General features: G+C 41.3%; 3 protein-coding genes across 3 annotated transcripts; 2 read left to right on the top strand and 1 right to left on the bottom strand.

The window, feature by feature from the left end:
* The first annotated feature begins 1,683 nt into the window (after nucleotides 1-1,683).
* Nucleotides 1,684-11,574, top strand: ciz1a (cdkn1a interacting zinc finger protein 1a). Its single transcript, XM_086152159.1, has 16 exons — nucleotides 1,684-1,818; nucleotides 2,261-2,517; nucleotides 3,580-3,707; nucleotides 3,823-4,049; nucleotides 4,819-4,936; nucleotides 5,158-5,245; nucleotides 5,642-5,742; nucleotides 6,073-6,140; nucleotides 7,210-7,401; nucleotides 7,753-7,883; nucleotides 7,992-8,085; nucleotides 9,247-9,360; nucleotides 9,455-9,601; nucleotides 10,132-10,210; nucleotides 10,319-10,440; nucleotides 10,583-11,574. The coding sequence occupies exons 2-16, from the start codon at nucleotides 2,351-2,353 to the stop codon at nucleotides 11,174-11,176; spliced, it is 2,370 nt and encodes a 789-aa protein (XP_086008285.1). The 5' UTR covers nucleotides 1,684-1,818; nucleotides 2,261-2,350; the 3' UTR covers nucleotides 11,177-11,574.
* A 4,019-nt stretch (nucleotides 11,575-15,593) lies between these two features.
* On the bottom strand, nucleotides 15,594-16,738 carry bbln (bublin coiled coil protein). Its single transcript, XM_086152160.1, has 2 exons — nucleotides 16,516-16,738; nucleotides 15,594-15,998 (listed from the first exon to the last, which is right to left on the bottom strand). Exons 1-2 carry the CDS (start codon nucleotides 16,592-16,594, stop codon nucleotides 15,739-15,741), a joined length of 339 nt encoding a protein of 112 aa, XP_086008286.1. The 5' UTR covers nucleotides 16,595-16,738; the 3' UTR covers nucleotides 15,594-15,738.
* Nucleotides 16,739-18,017: 1,279 nt separating this feature from the next.
* Nucleotides 18,018-21,012, top strand: surf2 (surfeit 2). Its single transcript, XM_086153061.1, has 6 exons — nucleotides 18,018-18,198; nucleotides 18,404-18,555; nucleotides 18,640-18,743; nucleotides 20,127-20,312; nucleotides 20,399-20,523; nucleotides 20,607-21,012. Exons 1-6 carry the CDS (start codon nucleotides 18,124-18,126, stop codon nucleotides 20,688-20,690), a joined length of 726 nt encoding a protein of 241 aa, XP_086009187.1. The 5' UTR covers nucleotides 18,018-18,123; the 3' UTR covers nucleotides 20,691-21,012.
* The last annotated feature ends 1,417 nt before the right edge of the window (nucleotides 21,013-22,429 follow it).

The raw sequence follows: 22,429 nt of genomic DNA on the forward strand, positions 1-22,429 counted from the left end.
TGGGCTCTAGTATGAAATATCCTATATATATACTTTGAGCAAGACGATTCTACGGCTCTCGATACTTTCGATGTCAAAGCCACAGATGACGCTGTGGCGGATTTACAGACATGTGTTATTTAAAGAAACGAGTGGCACACAAGGACTCTTAAATGGTTCATTACATGCTCTTAGCTCTCAATAAAAATATATTGGCTGAGCATTTTCTTTTGTTGTTTGCTGTAATGGGAGATCTATCCATGGTGCTGAACCTGTCAGCCTCATGGACGGGGACAGGGGGCGCTCTTGCTCACTCACCTTTTCTTTCTAATGTTGCAATCTTCTATACAAAGGGTGTTAAAACTCACACACATTGGGATAAATTTTGCTTTTACCACATACAACTATTTTTGAAATATTAAGTCTTGCACTACAAATGGGCAACTCCCATTGTTGGAATTTTGAAGAGAGATGAATATACACTCATGACAAAAAGACAGGAGGCAGAGCTGGAGGTCGCAGAGATGAAGATGCTGAGGTTTTCTTTTGAAAGTGAGTCCATCAGAGAGACAACACATGCTAGATGTTTTGGAGAGAAGATCGGAGAAGCCAGTCTGAGATGGTTCGGTCATGTGCAGAGGAGGGATAGTGAATATATTGGTAGACGGATGCTGAAACTGGAGGTCTAGAGGAAGACCAAAGAGAAGACTTATGGATGTAGTGAGAGAGGATATGAAGTTAGTTGGCGTGAGAGAGGAGGATAAAGACAATAGAGTTAGATGGAGAAGGCTGATTCGCTGTGGTGACCCCTGAAAGGACAAGCCGACAGAAAAAAGAAGAACAAACGACAAGTACTCTTGCTCTTATACTGTCAGAGAGACAAGAAAGAACAAACACCAAAACTAGTTTGGCAAATGGACCAAAAGAAGGCTGTTAAATCTGCCAAGGATGACTATAGAGCCAGACGGGAGCATGATTCAGTCCCAAATGATCCCGCTGCTTTCTGGAGTATTCTCAGAATCATCGCTGACTACCAAGGAAAAAGCCCTGCGGTCACCTCCTCCCCAGACTAACTCAATACCTCCTGCACCAGGTTCTCAGTGATCCAGGTTATAGTTAATTCTTGTCGAAATCTTTTCGTGGCATCTGGACTTGAATTTCTTCCCTTGAAGACATTTCACTTTTCATCCAAGGGGCTTCTTCAGTTTGAAGGGACTGTGGGGATTTTTCCAGATATAACTGCCAGGTAAGTTGTGATGGCATATTGCTTTTCTCACTGTGCATGCATCCAATTTAAATTGTATACAGTATATTCTCATGCACAACTATTGTTTTATTGCTAAGTTAACATTTTCTTTTTCTTATAATTTATTTTTCTGATTTTTAAAATTACTGTTACAGAGTACTTGTATGCCAAGACAAGTTCGTGTGTACGTTGTACATTCTAATGAAAAGGACAACCAAGGCTGCATCGGTTTTGGGTGAAAGCATTTTATTTCGAAATTCACAATATATTCAATGTGAACTCTGCTCAATTTTGAAATGAAAAATTATGCAAATTAAATTTTCAAGGGATAAAATCAAGAGGATCAAAAAGACGACATCTTGTGTCGATTTCTTTGAACGTATTCCAACCTGAGGCCACGCTCATGATGCAGACGTGTTCAGTTCCGTGGGCGTCCACTAGAGGGCGTCAGGATCTAGTTATTTAACTACAGCAGAGAAGCTGGTGTGGGGCTCTTACTCCTCCAAGTTTCACGGGGCTGGGATCATTTCGAATATCCTGTGCTACGGTTATTATTGGATAAACGAACGTTGTCGCATTATTCCGTTTGTGAAGTAAGTAGTATCGTCCGCAAGTCGAATGTTGAACGTCGACAGACAAAGCTTTCTGAGTCAGACAATTGACGGTTGCTAAGCTAACTTGTTGGGTACGAAGTCAATGAGCAGTAGCTAATGTAGCTTTGTTTATTTCACGGCAGGTGCTGCCAGTTAACGTATAAATACATTTGTACTACTTTCTTAATTTGAATAACATAGACTTAACGCCCGAATATAAGTGGTTGACGATATTCCCTCCGCGTAATGTTAGCTAACCGATCAAAGAAAGTAAACTTGGCATACGTTATTGTTAGCTTACTTGCTAGTATTAGCATCTTGTCATCACGAAATATGAGAGGGACCTGTTGTCTCAAGAGTAGCGTGCTGTCATTGAATTAGTAATTCCGGCTCGACAACTGAGCTCACAATATGATTCTCTTCTCCTACTCCACGATTTAAGGGGGGGGTCGCACTTGTTTTTAAATAAGTACCCCACGCCTGCCGTTCTTGTCAACACGCCGGGACGCAACCGTGCAACGGGAAGCCCGTGATGTTCAATCCGCACATCCATCAGCAGCAGCAGCAGCAACAGCAGCAGCAGTTTCAACAGCACCTGCGGCAGCTACAACAACTTTTCCAACAGCAGCCTCCGCCTCCACCCCCACCCCAGCCTCCTCCGGGGCACCATGTCACCCATCACCACCACCAGACCCCGCGGTAAGCCCTTTAACTCGAGACCGGGGCTTTGTCAAGGCCTCGGAGCCACATACGCGGTGAGCCGCGACAGACGATTGTTGATATCCCCGCTACTTTCAGTGTGCAATTGAGCCGCCCATGAGTCCTATGAAGCCGAGTTATGTCCGTTAAAGCCATGTGGGAATGCGAATTTGCTCATTTTTTTCTTAAAGCGATGTTTGTATTTGCTAGCTGCCTCATTGAGCACCACTGGGTCGGCTTACTGGGAGTCACGGCGTGTTTTCATGTGTCAAACAGGATTGGGTATCTGTTATCGACGTTCTTGCCCTGTGATCGTTTATTATTCTATTGCTCTGCAGATCAAAGTGCTTTTAATTCGTCCATCGACTCGATTCATCATTTATATTTCAGTTTAGATATGCGAGATCGTTTAATGCTTCTACGTGACTAAGTGCAGGAACGAAGATAGGGAGTCAATGGAGATATTTTCTGTTATAGAACTTTATTTAAATTCCAAATCAAACAAATGTTTAAATACGATGGGCCTTAAGACAACTTGTGTTTGGATGGAACAATTTAATACAACTATCAATGTCAGGTAAAGCCATTTAATTTGCATTGACTTAATTTCTTCGGAAAAACATTGTTCAAGAAATACATTTATTAAGCTTGTTTCTTTAGCCTCCTCAAATGCATTTGAAAGGCATTGACGATCAGTGATTCCATTTGGACATGACACTTTGTTGTTTTCTTTTCAACAATCCTAAATCTATTTTCTTGTTATTCTGTCTTTCTTTTTTTCCAATTCTAAAATCATTTTGGTAAATTGATATTGCTGTTTTGTTTTTTTTTTGTTTTTTTATTATATCATTCTAATTGTTCCACTGTCCATCTAAACAGCAAAGATTTACAGCAAACAATTTGGTAATTCTATATTGGAAAATCCGTACTGCAGCTACGTTATCACTCAAGTCTCTTGGATTTGTGGCTTCAGCTGTAATGGGGTTTAGCTGCTGCCGTAAATGCGTTTGTTTGATTTGCATTTCTGTTTTGGTTGCATCGTCGCCTGCTGTTATTTTCCAGAGCTATTCCAGTACCCCCTCAGACTGCCCCTCCTCCCAGGATGGTCAATCTATGCCAGGCGACCCAGACTACCCTCATCAGCCCCAATCCCATGCTGCAAGGAGCAATACTAATGCAGCAGATGCAGGGTAATGATTAAAAGAAAAATCCCTGACTGCCTGATACAACAAACAATCGTTATTTGTTTCTTTTTGTTGACATGTATTTTGCATACTTTTGCTATTTTTTTACGTTTCTTTCCAGGTAACATGCGTGGGTTTGGGATGGTTGGACAGCAGTTTCGCCAGTTCTTCACAGCTGCAAACAGATCGTCTTTGCTCGGGCCAGTTCCCATGGGCATGGCAATCAAGTCCCCAATTATGGGGTTCCCAGCTGCTCGTCCCTTCCACCCACACGCCCGCTTCTACAATAACAGTGCCGCAACCACCACGGCTGCATCTTCCTCCTCCTCCTCTTCCATCACAACAACAGTAGTTACAACAGTTTTTTATTAATTACAGTGACTTTTGGGTTTTCAGATGGCCCACTTTCAATGTTTGTTTAGTTTTTTTTTTTTTTTTTTGTAATTTGAGACTCAGACCACTGTGCTTGACAAGAGTCACATTGTGAAGTTGATATATTTAGCTCCTGCTTTCATGGTGTTGATGGAAATTTCATGCATATGCAGCACTATGCCTCTTATGCCTGTGAAGTATTTCGTACATGACCGCTTTAGCTCCATAGACAAAACATGAGTGCAGAGGCCTTATCAAATTGGGGGCCTTTCTCACCAATGTACAAGCAGTAGGCTGTAGTCCACCATTGCTGGTCAGTGTCATGCTCAAAACACTTTGACACACTAAAGGGAGCCGGGAATCTAACCAGGAATGTTCGGTTCCAAAGACAATTGCTCAACCTCTTGCGCCATGCCAATACTTTTATAGTATTTATACCATTATGGTACAGTACGGTATCGTACCAAACAGTGGAACTGAACATTCCTGGTTCGATGCCCGGCTCCTTCTTGTCTGTCGAAGTGTTGTTGAGCAAGACGCTGAACCCCTAATTGCTCCCCTGGTGCTGGTGGACGGCACCCTACTGCTCATGGTTCATCCATGATAGGTTAATTGCAGAGAACAAATTTACTCACAGGGATTAAGAAAGGATAAACTACAACTATAGTAACGGAATTTTTCTATTGGTACTCACCTGAATTTCAGGTGTACGTTTAGCAATGGAGCTTGGTACTCTGTTTTGCAGGATGCTGTATCTCGCCAGCCTGACAGGAAGAGGGACAGCGAACAGATGGCAGCAGGGAGCAGCGACGACCAGGCAGCAACCAGCAGTAGCAGTGAAGTTAATGATAAAATTGAAACAGGTAGCCCTGTAAATCAGTCTTATCTGATTTGTGTTTATTGCTCTGTTTAAACTCAACTCAAGTTAAATGGTGACTATATCAATTTTAACATCTCTGTAAAATGCAGAAGTGCACAGAAATCTGTAAAACTAATGCTAAAAATATTTTGTATAATTTTACTGCATTTATTTAATATCGTTCACATAAATATTTATTTTTATTTGTCCTTGTTTCACCCAAAGATGATGCTCTGGGAGGGGGGGGTGGACCCTCACAACCATCTGAGGAGCACCTTGAGGAGCCTGTGCTGAAAAGGAAAAGAACAGAAGGGTATGGAAATCAATCTTAGGAAGGTTGTCCTGCCAACTGCCAGGCAGGTGTTCGGTCCTGTTATGTAGCCCTCTTGATTGTATTTTCATGTCAAATTCTTAAGTAATTGAATCAGAATAAAGCCAATCTTGTCATTACGCTGCCTTTCTATTCTAGAAAGGTGCAAATATTTAGGGGGCATGTTTTGACTTAAACTGAGCTAGCCCTCCCTCAAGATCACTCCCATCTCACATGCGAATGAAAAAAGAAAGAAACACTTTCACTTTGGCTCCTAACCACTTGATTGGGCAATTTTCAAAATCAGTGAAGATTCATTTTGGATAAGACATTTGAGTTATTCTTCAATTACCCTTTGTCAGCATTTTACCCTTTCCTCCTGTTTTGTGTCTCACTCAGGTCAGCGGAATCCAGCGAGGACAGACAAGATGGCAGCGCCACTGTTGCAGATTCAGACGGGAATGCTTTTTCTTCAGAGTATAACAACAGCCAGTCTGAAGGTACATTACACTTCAATTATGTCACCAGTTTGTACAGCTGATGATCTCAAGTTTTGGAACGTTTTAGGTGGACATTCTCATTGACACATACTATCATCAATTCTCAAAGCCTAATTTGACAAACTCGAATCTATTTCAGTTAACTGACACAAAGATGCAAAGAAAAGAAAATATTCCCACATGAGGAGCCAGGATAAGTTAATGTTCACACTTTCCCTTCAGGAAAGACTTGAGAACTGAAAACAGTCACCAAGCAATGTATAGTAGTCAGTTACTAGAATAATGGTTGCAGATCTGATGTGCGTGCTGGCTATTCTGTGGTTTCCCAAGGTTGCATGGAGGCAGAGGCTACTGTGGTCTCTGATGCTGTTGAGATGGAGGAGAGCAATGCAGCAGAGGTGAGAGGTTCTTTTTATTCTCCACAACACAAAAGGAGCCAGCCAGACACGAAGTATAATGAACAGTGCATGCAAAATTGCACTCTTGGACATGCTCTGAAGTCCAGAACTGACAGTTGCTACATCATGCAGGAGCTGTATCCAAGAGTGCAAATTACTGCGACAGTTGAATTGAACATAGTGAAATTATCCTGCCAGCCGTGTGTGTGCGTGCGTGCGTGCGTGCGTGCGTGCGTGCGTGCGCGCACGGCCAATTTGTAACAGAAGCAAGTCATTGTCTGGAGAATGCAGAGTGATAGAGTGGGTGTTTTGGTGGCATTTTGTTATCATCTTGTTGCAAAAACTGGGAGGATACAGACATCTGAGGGTGAAGAGGAATTTCTGCAAATATGCCAACGAAGCTATCAAGTCGGAGAGAGGCATCAATATTTGGAAACACTAAATCCAATGCAAAAATCGGAAACACTGAGAAACTGGAAATTCCTTTGTAGCTGTTTGCACTGTTATCTCAATGCTGCAAACTCCACCCACACAATCTCACCAAGACCAGTTTTCGAATGGTTGACACGGCAAATGTAAATCCCAGGTTTCAGAGCAGTACAGCACTGACATTACTTGAACCTCAAGTAACCTCAAATTTTTACCATGTCTGCCATGATGAGATGTCAGTGAAATCAAGTTCTGGATTTTGCAGTCAGTATGGCATAATAAAATGCCAATTTTATACCATCTGTTATTTGTAAATCAACTCACGAACATCTATTAGAGTGTAAATGAGTAATGATAAAATGTACCTCAATTACAGTTCTTTATTAACCAGATAAGCAATAAATCCATTCTTTTCAGTATTGTGTTACACAGATAGGTCAGGCACTAACAATCTCCTTGTTTGTGTTATGCGTGTGAATGAGTAATCTTAAACAGTGACCAGAATACACTTAAAGATGGGTGCTTAAGTATTGTGGATGGGAATCAGCAGTGACTGACAATCCCTATAGTTTGTTTGCCTTCAGAGTCTACCAAATCAGCACAATATTTAATTTAGGCCTGTTCGACAACACCTCTGCAGGTGAACAGCCACTCTGCCCTGTCACCATCGGGAAGGACAAGTGAAGACAGCCAGCATGTGAACTTGGACGAGGTGCCACAGGAAAGAGAAGATGCTGTGACTTCTTTGGACAACCAGGAGGTGGAAGATGTTGCAGAGGGTGCCAACAAGTTCTACTGCTATCTCTGCAGCATCACCTGCCACAGCCAACAAGTAGGTAGAATTTGCAACGGGTAGGTAGTCAGGCACATGTTCGTGTACTGGCCAGACATGTGGTATTCGCCTAGCCCCGCTTTTCATTGTTTTGAAAGCCATTTGCTTTGAGGGATAGCAAGTTCTCCCTTCAACATTATGTTTCCACCATTGCTGCATCCTGGACTTAGCACTGTCCTTGGTGATTTTGATCAGATTGCAGAATACAAACAAGCTCGAGCCATAACCAGACTTCAAGTGCAAAGTCTTGTTATGCAAGTCTATGCAAAGTTACAGTGAATCCACAATGTAGCGATTCTGATCTCTTGGCTCACTCCTAATGGTGTTTTTTCTTTCTTTTCTGACAAATAGAACTTTAGGAGTCACATGAATAGTATTTCCCACCAACAAAAAATGATGGAAATTCAACACATGAGCAATGCCTGCCTGGTCACCCTGCTGCCACGAGTGCAGGAGTCTCTACAGGGCTCCAACAAGGACGAGTGAGTTCATAAACAAAATAGCCAGTCCATCCTGCTTGTGTTTAGCTGTTGCTCTGCAAACGAGGTTAGAAATGTCACATATTTACCGTTCATTGTTTTTACTTTAAGGGAGAAAAAAGCAGACATGCAGCATTGGTGTGCCACCTGTCAAAGCCACTTCACCAGCAGTATCATGGACCACCGACGCACAGAAGAGCACAAGGTGATCAGCTGCTAACCATGTAGCTTCTCATTCTTCTTCTTCTTTCAGCTTTTCCCGTCAGGGGTTGCCACAGCAAGTCAACTTTCTCCATCTAACCCTATTCTCTGTATCCTCCTCTCTCACACCAACTACCTTCATATCCTCTCTCACTACGTCCATAAATCTTCTCTTTGGTCTTCCTCGAGACCTCTTGCCTGGCAGCTCCAATCCCAGCATCCGTCTACCAATATATTCACTATCCCTTCTCTGTACATGACCGAACCATCTCAGTCTGGCTTCTCTGACCTTCTCTCCAAAACATCGAACATGTGCCGTCCCTCTGATAGACTCATTCCTGATCCTCTCCATCCTGGTCACTCCCAAAGAGAACCTCAACATCTTCATCTCTGCAACTCCCTGCTGTCTTTTGGTCATTGTAACAGTTTCTAGTCCATACATCATCGCTGGTCTCACCACTGTCTTGTACACCTTTCCTTTTTTTCTGGCTGAAAGTCTCCTATCACATAGTACCCATGACACTTTTCTCCACCCATTCCAACCTGCTTGGACCCGTCTCTTCACCTCTTTTCCACACTCTCAGTTGCTCTGGACTGTTGACCCTAAGTACCTGAAATCCTCCAGCTTCTTGATCTCCACTCCCTGTAGCCTCACCGTTCCACCGGAGTTCCCCTCATTCACACACATATATTCTGTCTTGCTGCGACTAACTTTCATTCCTCTCCTTTCCAGAGCATATCTCCACCTCTCTAGATTTTCCTCTACCTGTTGTCTGCTCTCACTACAGATCACAATGTCATCCGCAAACATCATGGTCCATGGGGATTCCTGTCTAACCTCATCTGTCAGCCTATTCATCACCATTGCAAACAAGAAAGGGCTCAGAGCTGATCCCTGATGGAGTCCCACCTCCACCTTGAACTTCTCTGTTACCCTTACAGCACACCGTACCAGTGTCTCACAGCTAGCATACATGTCCTGCACCAGTCTAACATACTTCTCTGCCACTCCAGACTTCCTCATACAATACCAGAGCTCCTCTCTTGGCACCCTGTCCACCCTAACCATGTAGCTTCTCATTGTACTTATGTATTTCAGTTAAGTATTTCAAAGGCCACTTTTCTCAGTCCCATCAGTTGTTTTGTTCTCTCTATCTCTCTACAGCTTGCTAGTAGAACTGCTCTCACCTCATGCACAGTCTGCAAAAAAAACTTCAGGACCTCACAGATTTTTATGGAGCATTTGCAGTCTCCAGAGCACCAACAGCAAGTGGAAAAGGTATTGTTTCATTCTCAATTGGCTCAGCTTTAAAGTCTTTATTTTACCAAAGATTATGATGTCGTATATCGTCCTGCATGTTGATGTGCATCAGCTGCAAGAGATGGAGGGGCCAGAGGTCTTCTCCAAGCTGTCAAACATGGATACAGATGGATTTTTGGTGGAAGAAGAAGAGTGCAGTGAGGTGGAGTCTGAGTTCAGGCGGATAAGTGAAGGAGATAGACACTCTTCTGAGAAACAGGTAACATTTATCATTACTTTCAAACAACGACATAGTTAGTCAGGTCCAAATATATTTTGGAGGAATTATGGAATTTTACCTCTCCAAAGCCCCACCTTGACATTCTTAATATTCAGAATTCTAACATTAATAAACCTTTAACAATATTTGCAGCTGGTTAAGTCAGTGAAGACATAAAGGGATAAAAAAAATGTAGAGTATTTCACATTTCGGGTGACTATTTCACCCGTGTTGTAGCCCCAATTTACCCTTTACGTCCCTCAAAGGCACTTCTTTCTTATTACTTTTCCATAATGACCCTACAATAGAGGTTTGAAACAGTTGCCGCAGTGTAGAAAAACACACAGCTCATTTGGATGGTATTAAGAATTGAGATGCACCCAGACATCAGATAAATGAAACCACATATTTCTCATGTCGATATCTCAACTAATAATAAAAGTCCAAACATGGGTAATGGGTATAATCAAATCAGCTCACCTCCACAGTTGGTGTATTTTTTCACTTGGAATTCATATATGTGGTTACAGGATGGCTGGACTCCCCTCAGAGAGGTGACCCTGAACACCATGGCCAGCGATGAGCAGTACAACCCTGACACGGTCTACGGTGAGAGTCCGTTGACAGCCTGGCTGCTGCTTTAAAGTGATGTTATGTACACTCAACACCTGGTTTTGTCACATCTGCATGAGTAAACCTCTGCTTTCTTTCCTCCAGGCCCTAGCTTCTTTGTTCCTGTAGCCGGTTTTATCTGCAGACTCTGCAACAAATTCTACCATTTTCAGTCCTCTGCTCTACACACCCACTGTAAATCCCTGAAGCATTTTGAGAGCCTCAAGGTGACTTTGGAGAAGCTTATGATGTTGTTAAAGTTGATGACCAACATGAGTGTTTAGTCTTATCAGTTCTTCAACCATCTGTTATCCTTGAAGTGTTTACAGGTTGATAAGCCAATGTCTTGTTGTGTTTTTCTTTTCTCAGAGGCATAGATCATTGCTTAGGCAAAAGGGTGAAGCTGCTGAATGTTCCACAGAATCTTCCCCGGCAGAGGACAACCTCAGGCCAATAATAGAACCCTCGACAGACTGTTTGGATGAAAATTCCCTCTCCAGCCATAGAGATGATGTAGGTATGAACCTCAGCTCCATGCAGCCGACTATTACACTCGCCAGGCTGAGTGTGCAGACAGAAAACCAGGTACAGGAGAAAGGAGAACCTGACCAGACCACGGCCGATGTGATCACCGCCACCTCAGCCGCTGGGACTGGCAGCACGGACCAAGAAAATAGCCTCCAAAGCAACAAGGAAGAGCCCACATCCAAGGCCTCTGCAGAGCCTGAATGTTCTGAGGAGGTTGGCGTGGATAAACCAGCAGCAGCTGCTGCTGGGAATACTGTTGAAGAAGAGGAAAAGGAAGACGCGGCTCTTCCAGCAAAGGAAGATGTGGCTCTTCCAGCAAAGGAAGACGCGGCTCTTCCAGAAAAGGAAGAAGAAGCTTTACCTGAAAAGAAGAATGGCACAGACAAGGCAAAAACCCCAGCCAGACGCAGGTCAGGGAGGGTAAGCAGACGTTGAGAGGAGAATGAGATGTGCAGTGCAATTGAAACCCTTGATGACTATACATCCGTATGTAACGATGGGGTTCATGGGCCCAGAAGTCAGCAGCTCCCACTCTTTCCTTTTTTGAAAAGTATGAATCCATTGCACACATACAAAGAGGAGGCCTGATGGTAAACCAGGGTGGAATGTGTGAGGTGCTATTATAAATAGACACAATTGTTAGCAAACGTTTTCTCCAATAATGAATAAGCCCCTTATATTGTCAACAAGTCCCACCTTCAAATTGCCCAAAATGTCAAGATGCAATTATCTCACAAAAATGATAGACACTCCATAAAATCTAACACGCGTTGAGGATGTCATATTCCAACACTGTTAAACACTTCTGTAATAGTGTTGTGAAATAAGAAAAAAAAAATTAATCTCACTTTAAAATTTTACAGTGTTGTAAGTAGGGTCTCTCTTTGTCCCAAATACATGCAGTCAGATTTCGATGCTTGTAAATAGTAACCGCTGAGCTCTGGTCCTTAGCCAAAAAATGCTGATAAAATATTACTAGTAGTTGAATTGTAATTGTCAAAACCACTTATTTAACAAAACAAGTAAACATTCTGTCCCTTCACCTTGAATCATATCACAAACACAGACCCCCCCTTCTGTCTGACCCTCTAACAGACACTACTGTTACAGCATCTCTTCCTCTCAGCCAACGCTCAACAAAACAATTCACCATGGTGGAAGTGCATTCACAGTTTTGTCACTGAATTCCAAATTTTATAACTCACACACACACACACACACACACACACACTCACACTGCAAGAATGAGCCCAGACCGATTTCAACCTCTTTCTGAACCCAGCTTAGTGTCCATCCCTGGGTGATGTGTTTAAGGAAAATAGCTCTTAGATGTTCAGATAGTTGGTAGTAACTGAGGATGCAGGAGTCAATGTTTTCTGTGTGAGACTTAAAAGACAGTATTTTATCCCCCTCGCTTCAGCTGTGAAACGTCCACGCAGGTGTTTGTATCTGCAGCAGCTCTGGAGGGAAACAGACCACCTCAGAGCTCTGAAGCCGCTACCACCGCTCGCACGGTGCATGGCATACCACAGTTGTCAGGAAAAGGTGTTTTGTCAACACTTGGGACTCCCAAAACAAGAGGACCAGGAAAAAATAGCTGCATTTGTTGATGGTCACTTTTGACATATTAAGTAGCTTGGGGGGGACTGGCCACGACATCAGGCAAGACACACAAATGTCCTGACAAGTCCCCAAGAAATAAAACCCACACGTCTACGAAAAAGCGACTTGTTTGAAAATCTGTGGCGTGTGTGAGTGTGTTTGTAGTTTGCGTGAGAGATGCACTAATGCCGGGAGTAAATTTTCATTTATTCACACTCCTGCTTTTCACTTTATGAATGGTTGGGGGGGCAGTTTCCTAATTCTTACCGCCGGTGAGACTTTTTGCAACCACATCGAATTCCTGCCAGCTCATAAGTCCGATGGGAGCATCTCGCGGAGGCTGGGGCTGGAGGAGTGACTGAAGGTCACATTTTCAACACTTTTTTGACACCTCCACATTTCAAAAATAAAAGAATCAGCAGATGGGCTCTTTTAAAGCTGAAGTTTGAATTAGAATTTGAAATGTATGATATTTTGCAGGTGCAGTGTGACATGGAAAATACCTTTTAGGTCACCAGTTTCCCTCAATTTTATTTTCCTTCTTTCTCTTAAACATTTGCAATGAGTTTCTGTAACATGTTCAGGCTTTCTAATGGTGCCTGGTACATTCCCCGCACTTCCCATTCTTCTGCTGGCGTTGATTAGCACCAATCGTTCTCTGCACCAATCCCTCCCTCGTCTCGGAGATTGTCAATACGATGTAAACTAAGATTCTGCTCATGGTACTTTTTCCACCTGGCTAACTGCATAGCACATGTTGTTGTAGTGCGTTGAAGAGAATGTAACTGCATTGGGCGTTACAGCAGGTGACAACTTCTTTTTTTTGTCCATGTAAAGTACCTTGGCTTAAGTGTTGAGCACCGCTAAAACCTCCAACCTGATCATAACTTTTGGACTGTTGGAAGATGTTCAAGTCAATTGTTATCTTGACATTTTGTTGTTTTTTTTTTGTTTTGTTTTGTTTTTTTAAGTATTTCACATTGGCATCGAAAAACTTTTTAGTAGCTGCGGCCTTCTCTTTTACTGCCAGTGACTTGGTGGTTTTTCCAAGAAAGATGACAACGTATAGCAGATAAATTTTTTTTACTGTTACTTCTTTGACAAAATGTGTAAAAACCTCATATAACATCTGTCCATAAAAATAAAAAACTTTGTCACAAAGCCCCTGGATATAAATTATAGCCGGTCTCACACTTATCTTAAACATATGGAGCTTCACAATGATTTATATATATACCACAATATCTTATGTGGTATGAAAAATAATATGCCAGATACACCATAATTAGAAGTTTAACTCCCTTTTGCTGAAATGAATTATCTAACTTATTCCAAAATCTCAGAAATAACAAAATTAAAAGAAGTAGAATTTCTTACTTTCTAAGGTACTTCAGTGATCATAATGGATATTTTTAAAAAGTTACATTCATCTTTCTCAGCCTTTTGCAATGACTTGGAACAGGTGAATTTCCTGGTGTGATGAATAAAAATCAAAAATCAAATTTTTGATAATAAATGAAATAGGAGCCTTTAACAAGATAATATGACTCCCCAGAAAAAATATCTTGATATGTTGCCCATCCCTAAATGTTCTCATTTTGTGTTTTAGAATTTATATGCTTTTTAAACTTCTGCTTTTGCTTTTTAATCACTCATTCACGAGGTGGAAATATCTTCTATGGCGGCTCAGATTTTGGTCACACATCTATGGACATTCATCACATTTAAAAATAGTTGCTTTTCACAAGAACAAACATGCTATGTTTTTCTCCTTACAATGAGCACACCATACACTGGATAGATGGAATCTCATGTGAATTCGTAAGAAATATTCACTTTTTTGTAGCATTAACATACAGTTGACTTTTGGTTTATTTTCTGTTTCAGCAGTAGTAAGCCACCTTGAGAAAAATGAAGGAAGTATGGCTTCCTTTTTCATGACCAGTTTTCTGTTCTGGAAACATTTCATCCCCTGTGGAAAAGGGATATTTAGAGAAGGAAAAAAAGCTTACATGTAGCAAAGCTTGAAGTTGAGGATTAGTGGATTAGCATCTCATTCCTTTCCGTTCAAAGGGCCAGGACTCGGACTCTGATCTGTACATTTGAGCTCTGACACACAGCTAGCTGAGTAGAGGACTTGTAAAGGATGATTTCAAACAAAGCTGTATGTTATTGTATTTTTATTCAGCTACTGACACCCCGAGATCAAGACAAGTGATGTTTTTTAAATGCTGGAAGTTTAATGTATTTTTGGATGATTGTTATCTGTTCCTTGGTCATTTTAATTTATATTAAAATGTCTGACAATTCCCACACATTTCATGTCAAGTCACTTTTTGGATAGCATTGCTAATCCTTAATAGGATGACACTAAGCAGATTTATTATTGCTGCAGGTCCAAGAGTCATGATATGTTTATTGTTATTTGGGAAAAAACATGATCTTTACACAATCTTGAATTATTACAGAGATGATCACATCAAATACAATCCAAGATAAAGCTTAAATCCAAAATAAAGTTTCAGGTCATTTTGAAATGATGAGGATTTTCTCCAAAACAGTTCTTCAGTATGATGAGGTATGATATAGCATGTTAGAAACACAGATAAATGGTATGTCTCCACATTAATAAGGAACAGTTTCAATCGTATCTATGAGTATGAGTTACTGAACGTTGAGCTGCATCCAGAAGACTAGCAGCCATTCAAGTAAAGTCGGACATTATCACTGATTAAAACTAATTGTCTTTAAAAAATACTTAAATATGACGTTTTTCCTAATTATTTCTGGTTATTTTCTTCTACTTATGTGAAGTATAATATGAGGCGGTTGCATATTCAGTTGAGAATTCAAGTCTTGAAGCTGGAACATGTTTTCAAAGCAACGCACTTAAAACAATTCTGAGTAAAACATGCGGTAAGGTGCAGTTTGTGCCCCCCAGATGGCTCAATGAGCCTCCTCTGTGGCAAAAAACAGTAGTATGTAGAGATTTAGGGTTCTTTCCGCTTTTTCCTTTACAGATACATATATGTATATACATTTAAGTTTCCAAGGAATTTCTCAGGATTTTCTTTATTTTATTGTCATATCTCTGTACGATGTTTTTAAACCCAAAATCTAAGTTCATACTGCCACTGAATGCAGCATTTGTTTACATGGACCTACTATGCAGGAAACACGTTCTTAAATGGAAACAGAGGTCACATGACTGTCACATGTTTGACTGCTGCAGGTACCCAAAACACATACGACAACCACAATTAGGAAGGAAAAAGAATGTAGACTCAGTGCTTAAGCAGAGATGTGAAATACTGTGCAACACACATCTGCCAGCAAGAGTACAAACAAGAAAGACATTGACTTTTTCTCCCGTATTCTGCAGGATCAGTCTCCATCTAACTGCTGTTATCACTTGTCTGTGAGCCCCCAGTGTCTTCATTCAGACGATCATCTGTGCCAGGAGAGGAGTCCACAGCTTTAGGACCAAGCTCCTCCTCAGGATGAGAGCCAAGTAGCTGGGCCCTGAACTCTAGCCGGGCTTGCCGATTAGACTCCATTAGTTCGTGCAGTTTTCCATTTAGTGCGTCATTTTTCTCCTCCAGGTCATCAAGGTACGAGTTGATCTGATCTAGCATGGAGTTGATGGCTACATATTCTGTGGATTAGAACATCAAACATTGTTAACATTCTATTAGAACATCAAACATTGTTAACATTCTGTCTTTAGATTCTGATGCATTCCAAGCTTCCAGATGTTTGGATGTTATCGATCAATTGACAGCAACAGCTCTTCATTGGTTTATAATTCAATTTTCCTTGTATCATAATATATGAGGGAGCGTTCCATAACATTACATTAGTTACAACTAAGGACAGTGCGATACTTTGGCTCTTACCAGCACATACAAGTAAGATGATGTGTGAAAGCATCTCTCACAAGTATATTCATGATTGAAAGTGTCAAAAAAGCAGCCTAAATGTACACATAAAATTGTGAAAAATAAAAGTGCCATGTTAGTGTACTTGAACACACGAATAACACATATACTGCCACGATGGAAGTGTAAATATGTAACCTTAACTTTGTGTACTGTGGCATTAGGGATAGTCAATGAGTCAATATTTAAACTGACTTAAATGTGTATAGGAAATGAAAGAATACACTTCCTGACCTTCTTCTCCGAAATCATCTTCGTCTTCGATGATTCCATCGTCGATCGAGATGTCAGGATCTCCGTTCGGCCCGGACATTTTGCTTTTTTAGAACCCAGCTATGGATTAAGCGTCACTTTGTTGCAATAATAGTTAGCTTGTGAGCTAGCTAGCTAACTGGCAGGTATTAGCAGGGTCCTCTTTCAAATGAAGCGGCGCAGACAACGACGAATATTCGTAAATAATAACATATATTTTCTCTACAACGCTCTTCTCTCGCTTTCCTGGGAACAGAAGGAACTTTCTGACAATAAGTCGGAATATTTCCGCTTGTTTTGCCAGACTGTTTATACCTAGTAGCTGTGACTTGGCGAATGCATTGTGGGAAAATTATGGGCGGGGCTAACAACCCGGAAAAGATCTTGTACATCTGAAGACAGACGACTCACTTGGTCCCCGAACAAAAAGGAAGGATTTTATTCATTGATTTATTTATCCACGTATTAAGCCATTTTTCAATTTTGGTAACTTTTCAATATTTTCTAACTATAGAATTTTCATTTGAAAACTGTCATAACTATTATTTACTTGGCAACTGGATTTATGAAAAAGGGTACAAAGTGAGGTATCAGTATTGCTGCAGATCTTTGTTACTGAGCTGTCACATGCTGTTAAATCAGCTGACTGGAGCTGCAAATTTTGGTTTCATGGGCTGCATTTCATGTATTTAATCAGTCAATATACAGAAATATCTTACTACCTCCTAAAGGAAAAGAACATTGATCCTTATCCAGCTCTGTATCCGGGCTAGAACATTGAAAACATAGTGCTTATGAATGTGGGAAATAAAATCCAGACTCACGCTTTAGAAAGAAAAACAAGAATGATCTTACAAATTAAACCTTAGACCCCAAACTAGCAAAAGTGATATTGTTAAGGCTGCAGTTTTTTAATTAATTTTGAGTTCCATTTAAAACTTTGACATCACAAATGAAATTAAAAAAAAACTGTTATGTTCACGTTTTTTTTTCTTCTGGGCTAGACAATTAAAATAACCACACAAATCTGAGTCTGAATCAGAAATAAAATCAGCTATATTAACCAGGTATCTTCACACATGTCTGTTGAGGTTCTCAGTCATCCAGGTCATTATGAATCTTCTTGTTTTGGCAACTGGACTTGAATTTCTTCACTTGAAGACGTTTCACCCCTCATCCGAGAGGCTTCTTCAGTTCTGAACTGAAGATTTCGACGAGTATCTTCACACATACAAGTAATTTGGCAGCAGTTTACAGTTACACCTTGGACTGACATGAGGGAAACAAAAAAATTGACAAAACATTATAAACAGTGAAGAACACAATGTGCAGAATGAAAAAAACTAAAAGTAAAGATGTTGCTGCATTTAAAGGTCACATCACTATCGCTATTTCAGCTGTATCTTGCTGAAATAAAATGTTTTAATACCAAGTGTTTATCTTTTCTGCAGTTCCTCATTGAGGCCACAGGGTTGCACTGTGAGATCAATGAACAGAAGAAGCGCAGGACCCACGTGGGTCTCCTGTCAAGAGCTGTTCATACATTGCTAATATATCAAGATCTCTGTTTTGGAGGTTGATTTTTCAACTATGGACGAGTTACCGGAGGACATCGGAACGTTTCTTCTCAACCACCCCTTTTTTCAACCGACAGACAACAAAAAGGTGCTATTTGATAAAGGTTTTATCCAACAGAAATACTCTTCTCCTGTGTGATGCTAGCTTTGTTTGCTAGCTGTGTTGCTAGCTGTACTCACTAGCCCCGAACCGCCGACTAACTTGCTGTCTAAACGCTGACTTCTTGACAACCCCTGTGCCTAAACCAAGTAGTTCATGTGTAGTAACTACGCTTCTTGTCACCGTGTTTCAGATCAAATGCTCCCTGAACGGCCATGAGTTTCCGTGCAACCTAGCGGCGCTGCAGTCATTCACTCAAGGAAAAAAATACAAGAAGCTGTTCGCCGAGGCGCAGGTCAACGTCAGCCAGTATGAAAAGCACATCGTCCCGAGCACCAAACAGCCGTGAGGATTACCATCCAGTCGCTAACATGCATGGGAGTGGTAAAGTAAGGACTTTTCCTGACGGTTTGCATATCTTGTCTGCAGCAACAAAGTGTTCTGCAAGCTGACCCTCAGGCACCTCAACCGACAGCCAGATCATGTTCTGAGGCACGTCCAGGGGAAACGTTTCCAAAAGGCCCTCTCTAAATGTCAGTGTTCACACCCGACACATTCTGCACGTTTTACAGAATGCAAAAGCATCACCGAATTACCACAACGGCAATTAAATGCTATAATTCTCACATTTATTAAAACACGACACTGTTTTGCGAAAAGTGAGCTTCATTGACATGAAGGCAGGTTGGAACGGGGAGAATAGTGACAGGGGATACTGTGCGATTAAAGAGGATCAACCAGATTGAAAGTGTAAAAGACGCCAGTGAGACCAGCAATGTTATCTTGGCTCACAGACACAAAGGAAAAAAAGGAGGCCGTGCTGGAACAGAGATGAAAATATTGAGGTTCGCTTTGGCATTGAAAAGAATGGAGAGGATTCAGAATGAGTCCATCAGAGGGACAGCACGTGCTGTCCCTCTGATGGCTCTGGAGATAAAGTCAGATTGAGATGGTTTGGATGATCACAGAGGAGGGCAGGTAGTTAACTGGTGTGAGAGAAGAAGATGCAGAGAGCCGGGTTAGATGGAGGAGGATGATCTGCTGTGGCATTCCCTGAAGGGAGCAGCTGAAAGGATGATGGTACATTAATGTATATAACTTATTAAATTAACTTGCATCTATCTGAGCGTCCATAGATTTTACCAAATATGTCATCAGGCCTGCGCTGTTGATCGTTTTTCACTACTACATTATGCACAATGTTATGCTTTTGTTTAGAGCACTCAGATTTAGTTGGTAGAGCGGAGGTCTGTCCAATCAGCAGGTTGGAGGTTTGATTCCAACCCCCTCCTGTCTCCATGCCAAAGTGGCCTTGGGCAAGACCCTGAGCCCCAAGTTGGTCCTGGGGGGTCGGGTCGCAGCTTGCGCTGAGCTCTGCCACTATTTGTATGTGTGTGTGTGTGTGTGTGTGTGTGTGTGTGTGTGTGTGTGTGTGTGTGTGTGTGCGCGCGCGTGCAATCAAGTGCAAAGTGCTTTGAAACTGGCAAGTGTGAAAGTATTATGTACGTTGAGAGTATTCGCTATATTGCAAGACCTCAAATTACTTTTACTAGATGACAAATATCAGAATGAGTATTAGGAACTGGAAGAGAGCTCAGTGAGTTACCGAGGGTTGGTGGTCTTGGTTGTTTTTAGTTTCACGTTCAAACAACAAAGCCGTTTCTTAATAAGCCATAAATTAAATGCTCATTTGGGACCAGACCATACTTTTCAACTTAATGTTCATGAAGGGGACAAGTTACATGATTTATTTACAAATAGAGAGATTTAAATAATGTGGCTCCCAGTCAAGCAGAGTAAGAAATTCAACAACCGCTGATACTTAACTCTTTCAAAATATATTAAAATGATTTAAATCCCCTTAGGGTTTGCAAGTGGTTGACCTGTATCTCACATTGTCTTTTTCCATGCCTTAGATGAGGAATGTGAGAAACAGGGGATTGAGTATGTTCCAGCCAGACTCCGACAGAGAAGACCCAAAGATATAGAGGACCAGGTGGAGCGGGGAAAAAAATCTAAACATGGCAGCAACATGTGGGAGCCTTCATCCAGCGACGAGGGTCACAGCGATTCAGAGGACAGCATGAGTGACCTTTACCCCTGTCCGTCTCCATTCCAGCAACCTCAAGGCATATTTATACAAAAATAAACTTAACTTTGCTGACACACTGCGTTACTTTCTCCACAGCATCAATGTTCTCTTTGAAAACAACGGCAGAGGAATCCAAGGAGTCTAAGGATGGAGATGACTTTCAGACTGATGAGGAAGATGAAATGGAGGTGGACACGCAGGTGGCGCAGAAACGAAAAAAGGTCTCAGAACGTCTGTGCATGGACGTGTTTCAATGCTTGTTTTTTTTATTAAGCCATAAATCAACCACATTTATATCTTTCAGGTGCAGGGTGGCGGCTTCCAGAAGAAATTCAGAAAAAACAATTGGCGCAATAAGAAAAATGGGAAAGTGCAAAGAGGAAAGTAAACACAGCTGCCTACTGTGTATTTTCATGAAAGGACATTTTTTAGGACTTTTGTTAGACAACAGACCAATTTGCCAACCCGGCGATGTTATAAAAATACCCCTAAAACCTCCATATTTCATACCCTTTTATATGAACGGCCTCGTGTTCACCCTGACGTCAACGTTTTAATGAAGCTGTGTTATTATTGCATCCTTATGTCTTTTCAACCAAGAGCGCTGTTTACGCAACATATTCCCGTCTGAATATGGAAAGTCTATTTTTTTTTCATCAGTGTCCCTTTTTAATGTGATAGAAAAATAAAAATCACATATGTTGATCAGCCTTTGAAAAGTAGATGTTTTCAATATGCCGCCATAAAACCTTTTAAAATCATTTTATGGTCACAAACGTAAAAATGTTCGTATCTTGTTTTTTTTGCATGAGAAAATCCATCAACAAGATTGATTAAAAAAAATAACTAACCACTTTTATTGAGTAAAGCAGTGGGTGACTTCACCATTAAACTATGTACATTGTTATCAAAGCGGCAAGTAGAGATGCACCACAAAATCAGCATACTGAACAGCTTCATGTGGCTGTTGGTGATTACGCTGTATGGAATTAAGCGCTGTATGTGCTTTAACACTGGAGGTTTGCCAAGGACTACTCAACTGATCCTTGTAAAACAAACTGTTTTTTAATCAACATAGCACAAAGGGGAGGCTGAGCCTGTTTTGCTTGACAGAGGGATTTGGCTGTTGCCTCTCTCAAGCCAACACTCTGATGAGATGAGATGAGATGAGATGAGAACAACTTTATTAATCCCGAAGGAAATTGTAGAGTAACATGATGTAAACCATGTTTTAGTGTCCAAATATTGATAATTCGAGGGCATCACAGAGCATAAATGCTACTCACATCTTTAGAGACAATCAAAAAAAATGTTCTGACAAGATATTTCCTGAATGATAACAGACTCTGTCGCCCACAGAGGAAAAATAGGTTGCATGAGTATATCCTGTGCCGCACATGAACACTCATCCCAAACCATTTTCAGAAAACCTAGAGGTACACTCTAAATATTAGTTATAGTTGTTGGATGGACTCTGATATAGCTGAACCCCACTGGGCTTAGCACCCACTGTTGTCTTCTTTTCCCTTTTTTTTTTCAAAAATTTAAAAATGCATTCACTCTGAACAGTGAGGAGTACATATGTAGTAGCTTGAAATATTCATATTTAAATAGTAATACCAAGGGGGTGAGGCAAGGGGGTACAGCAGTGAGTGCCTCCATTTGACAGCAATAAGGTCCCTGGTACAATTCCCACAGGGGGAATTGACTGATTGTAGGCTGATTGACTGTTAACTTGTCCAGGGTGAACACTGCTTCTTGCCCAATGACAACTGGGAGAGGCACTAACACCTCAGCCCTCCACCATGACCCTGACTGCAGGACAGTGAACCAATGAATGAATTACATCAAGAGCCATTGGAGGGGAGAGTGTAATCAAAAGTAACCAGCAAGTTGGGGGGGGGACAACACAGGTCATGCGTGTTAGACAATTTTCTGTTACCATTCTATTGGACTGAGAGGACGAGGATGGCCCACCGTGGTTCCCGGGGATCGCCACCACTACCTTGCCTCAAGATTTCCTCAATGAGAGTGACAAGGGATGAAAACAGATGGATTTAACGCACTGCAGTGATTAGAAAACAGAGATATGCTATTAATCTTAAAGTTGCTGCTCATTCATTGACC

This window comes from Fistularia commersonii, chromosome 9, assembly GCF_037954325.1.
Source record: "Fistularia commersonii isolate RoL2024-O1a breed Wild chromosome 9, RoL_Fcom_v1.0, whole genome shotgun sequence".
NCBI lineage: Eukaryota > Metazoa > Chordata > Actinopteri > Syngnathiformes > Fistulariidae > Fistularia > Fistularia commersonii.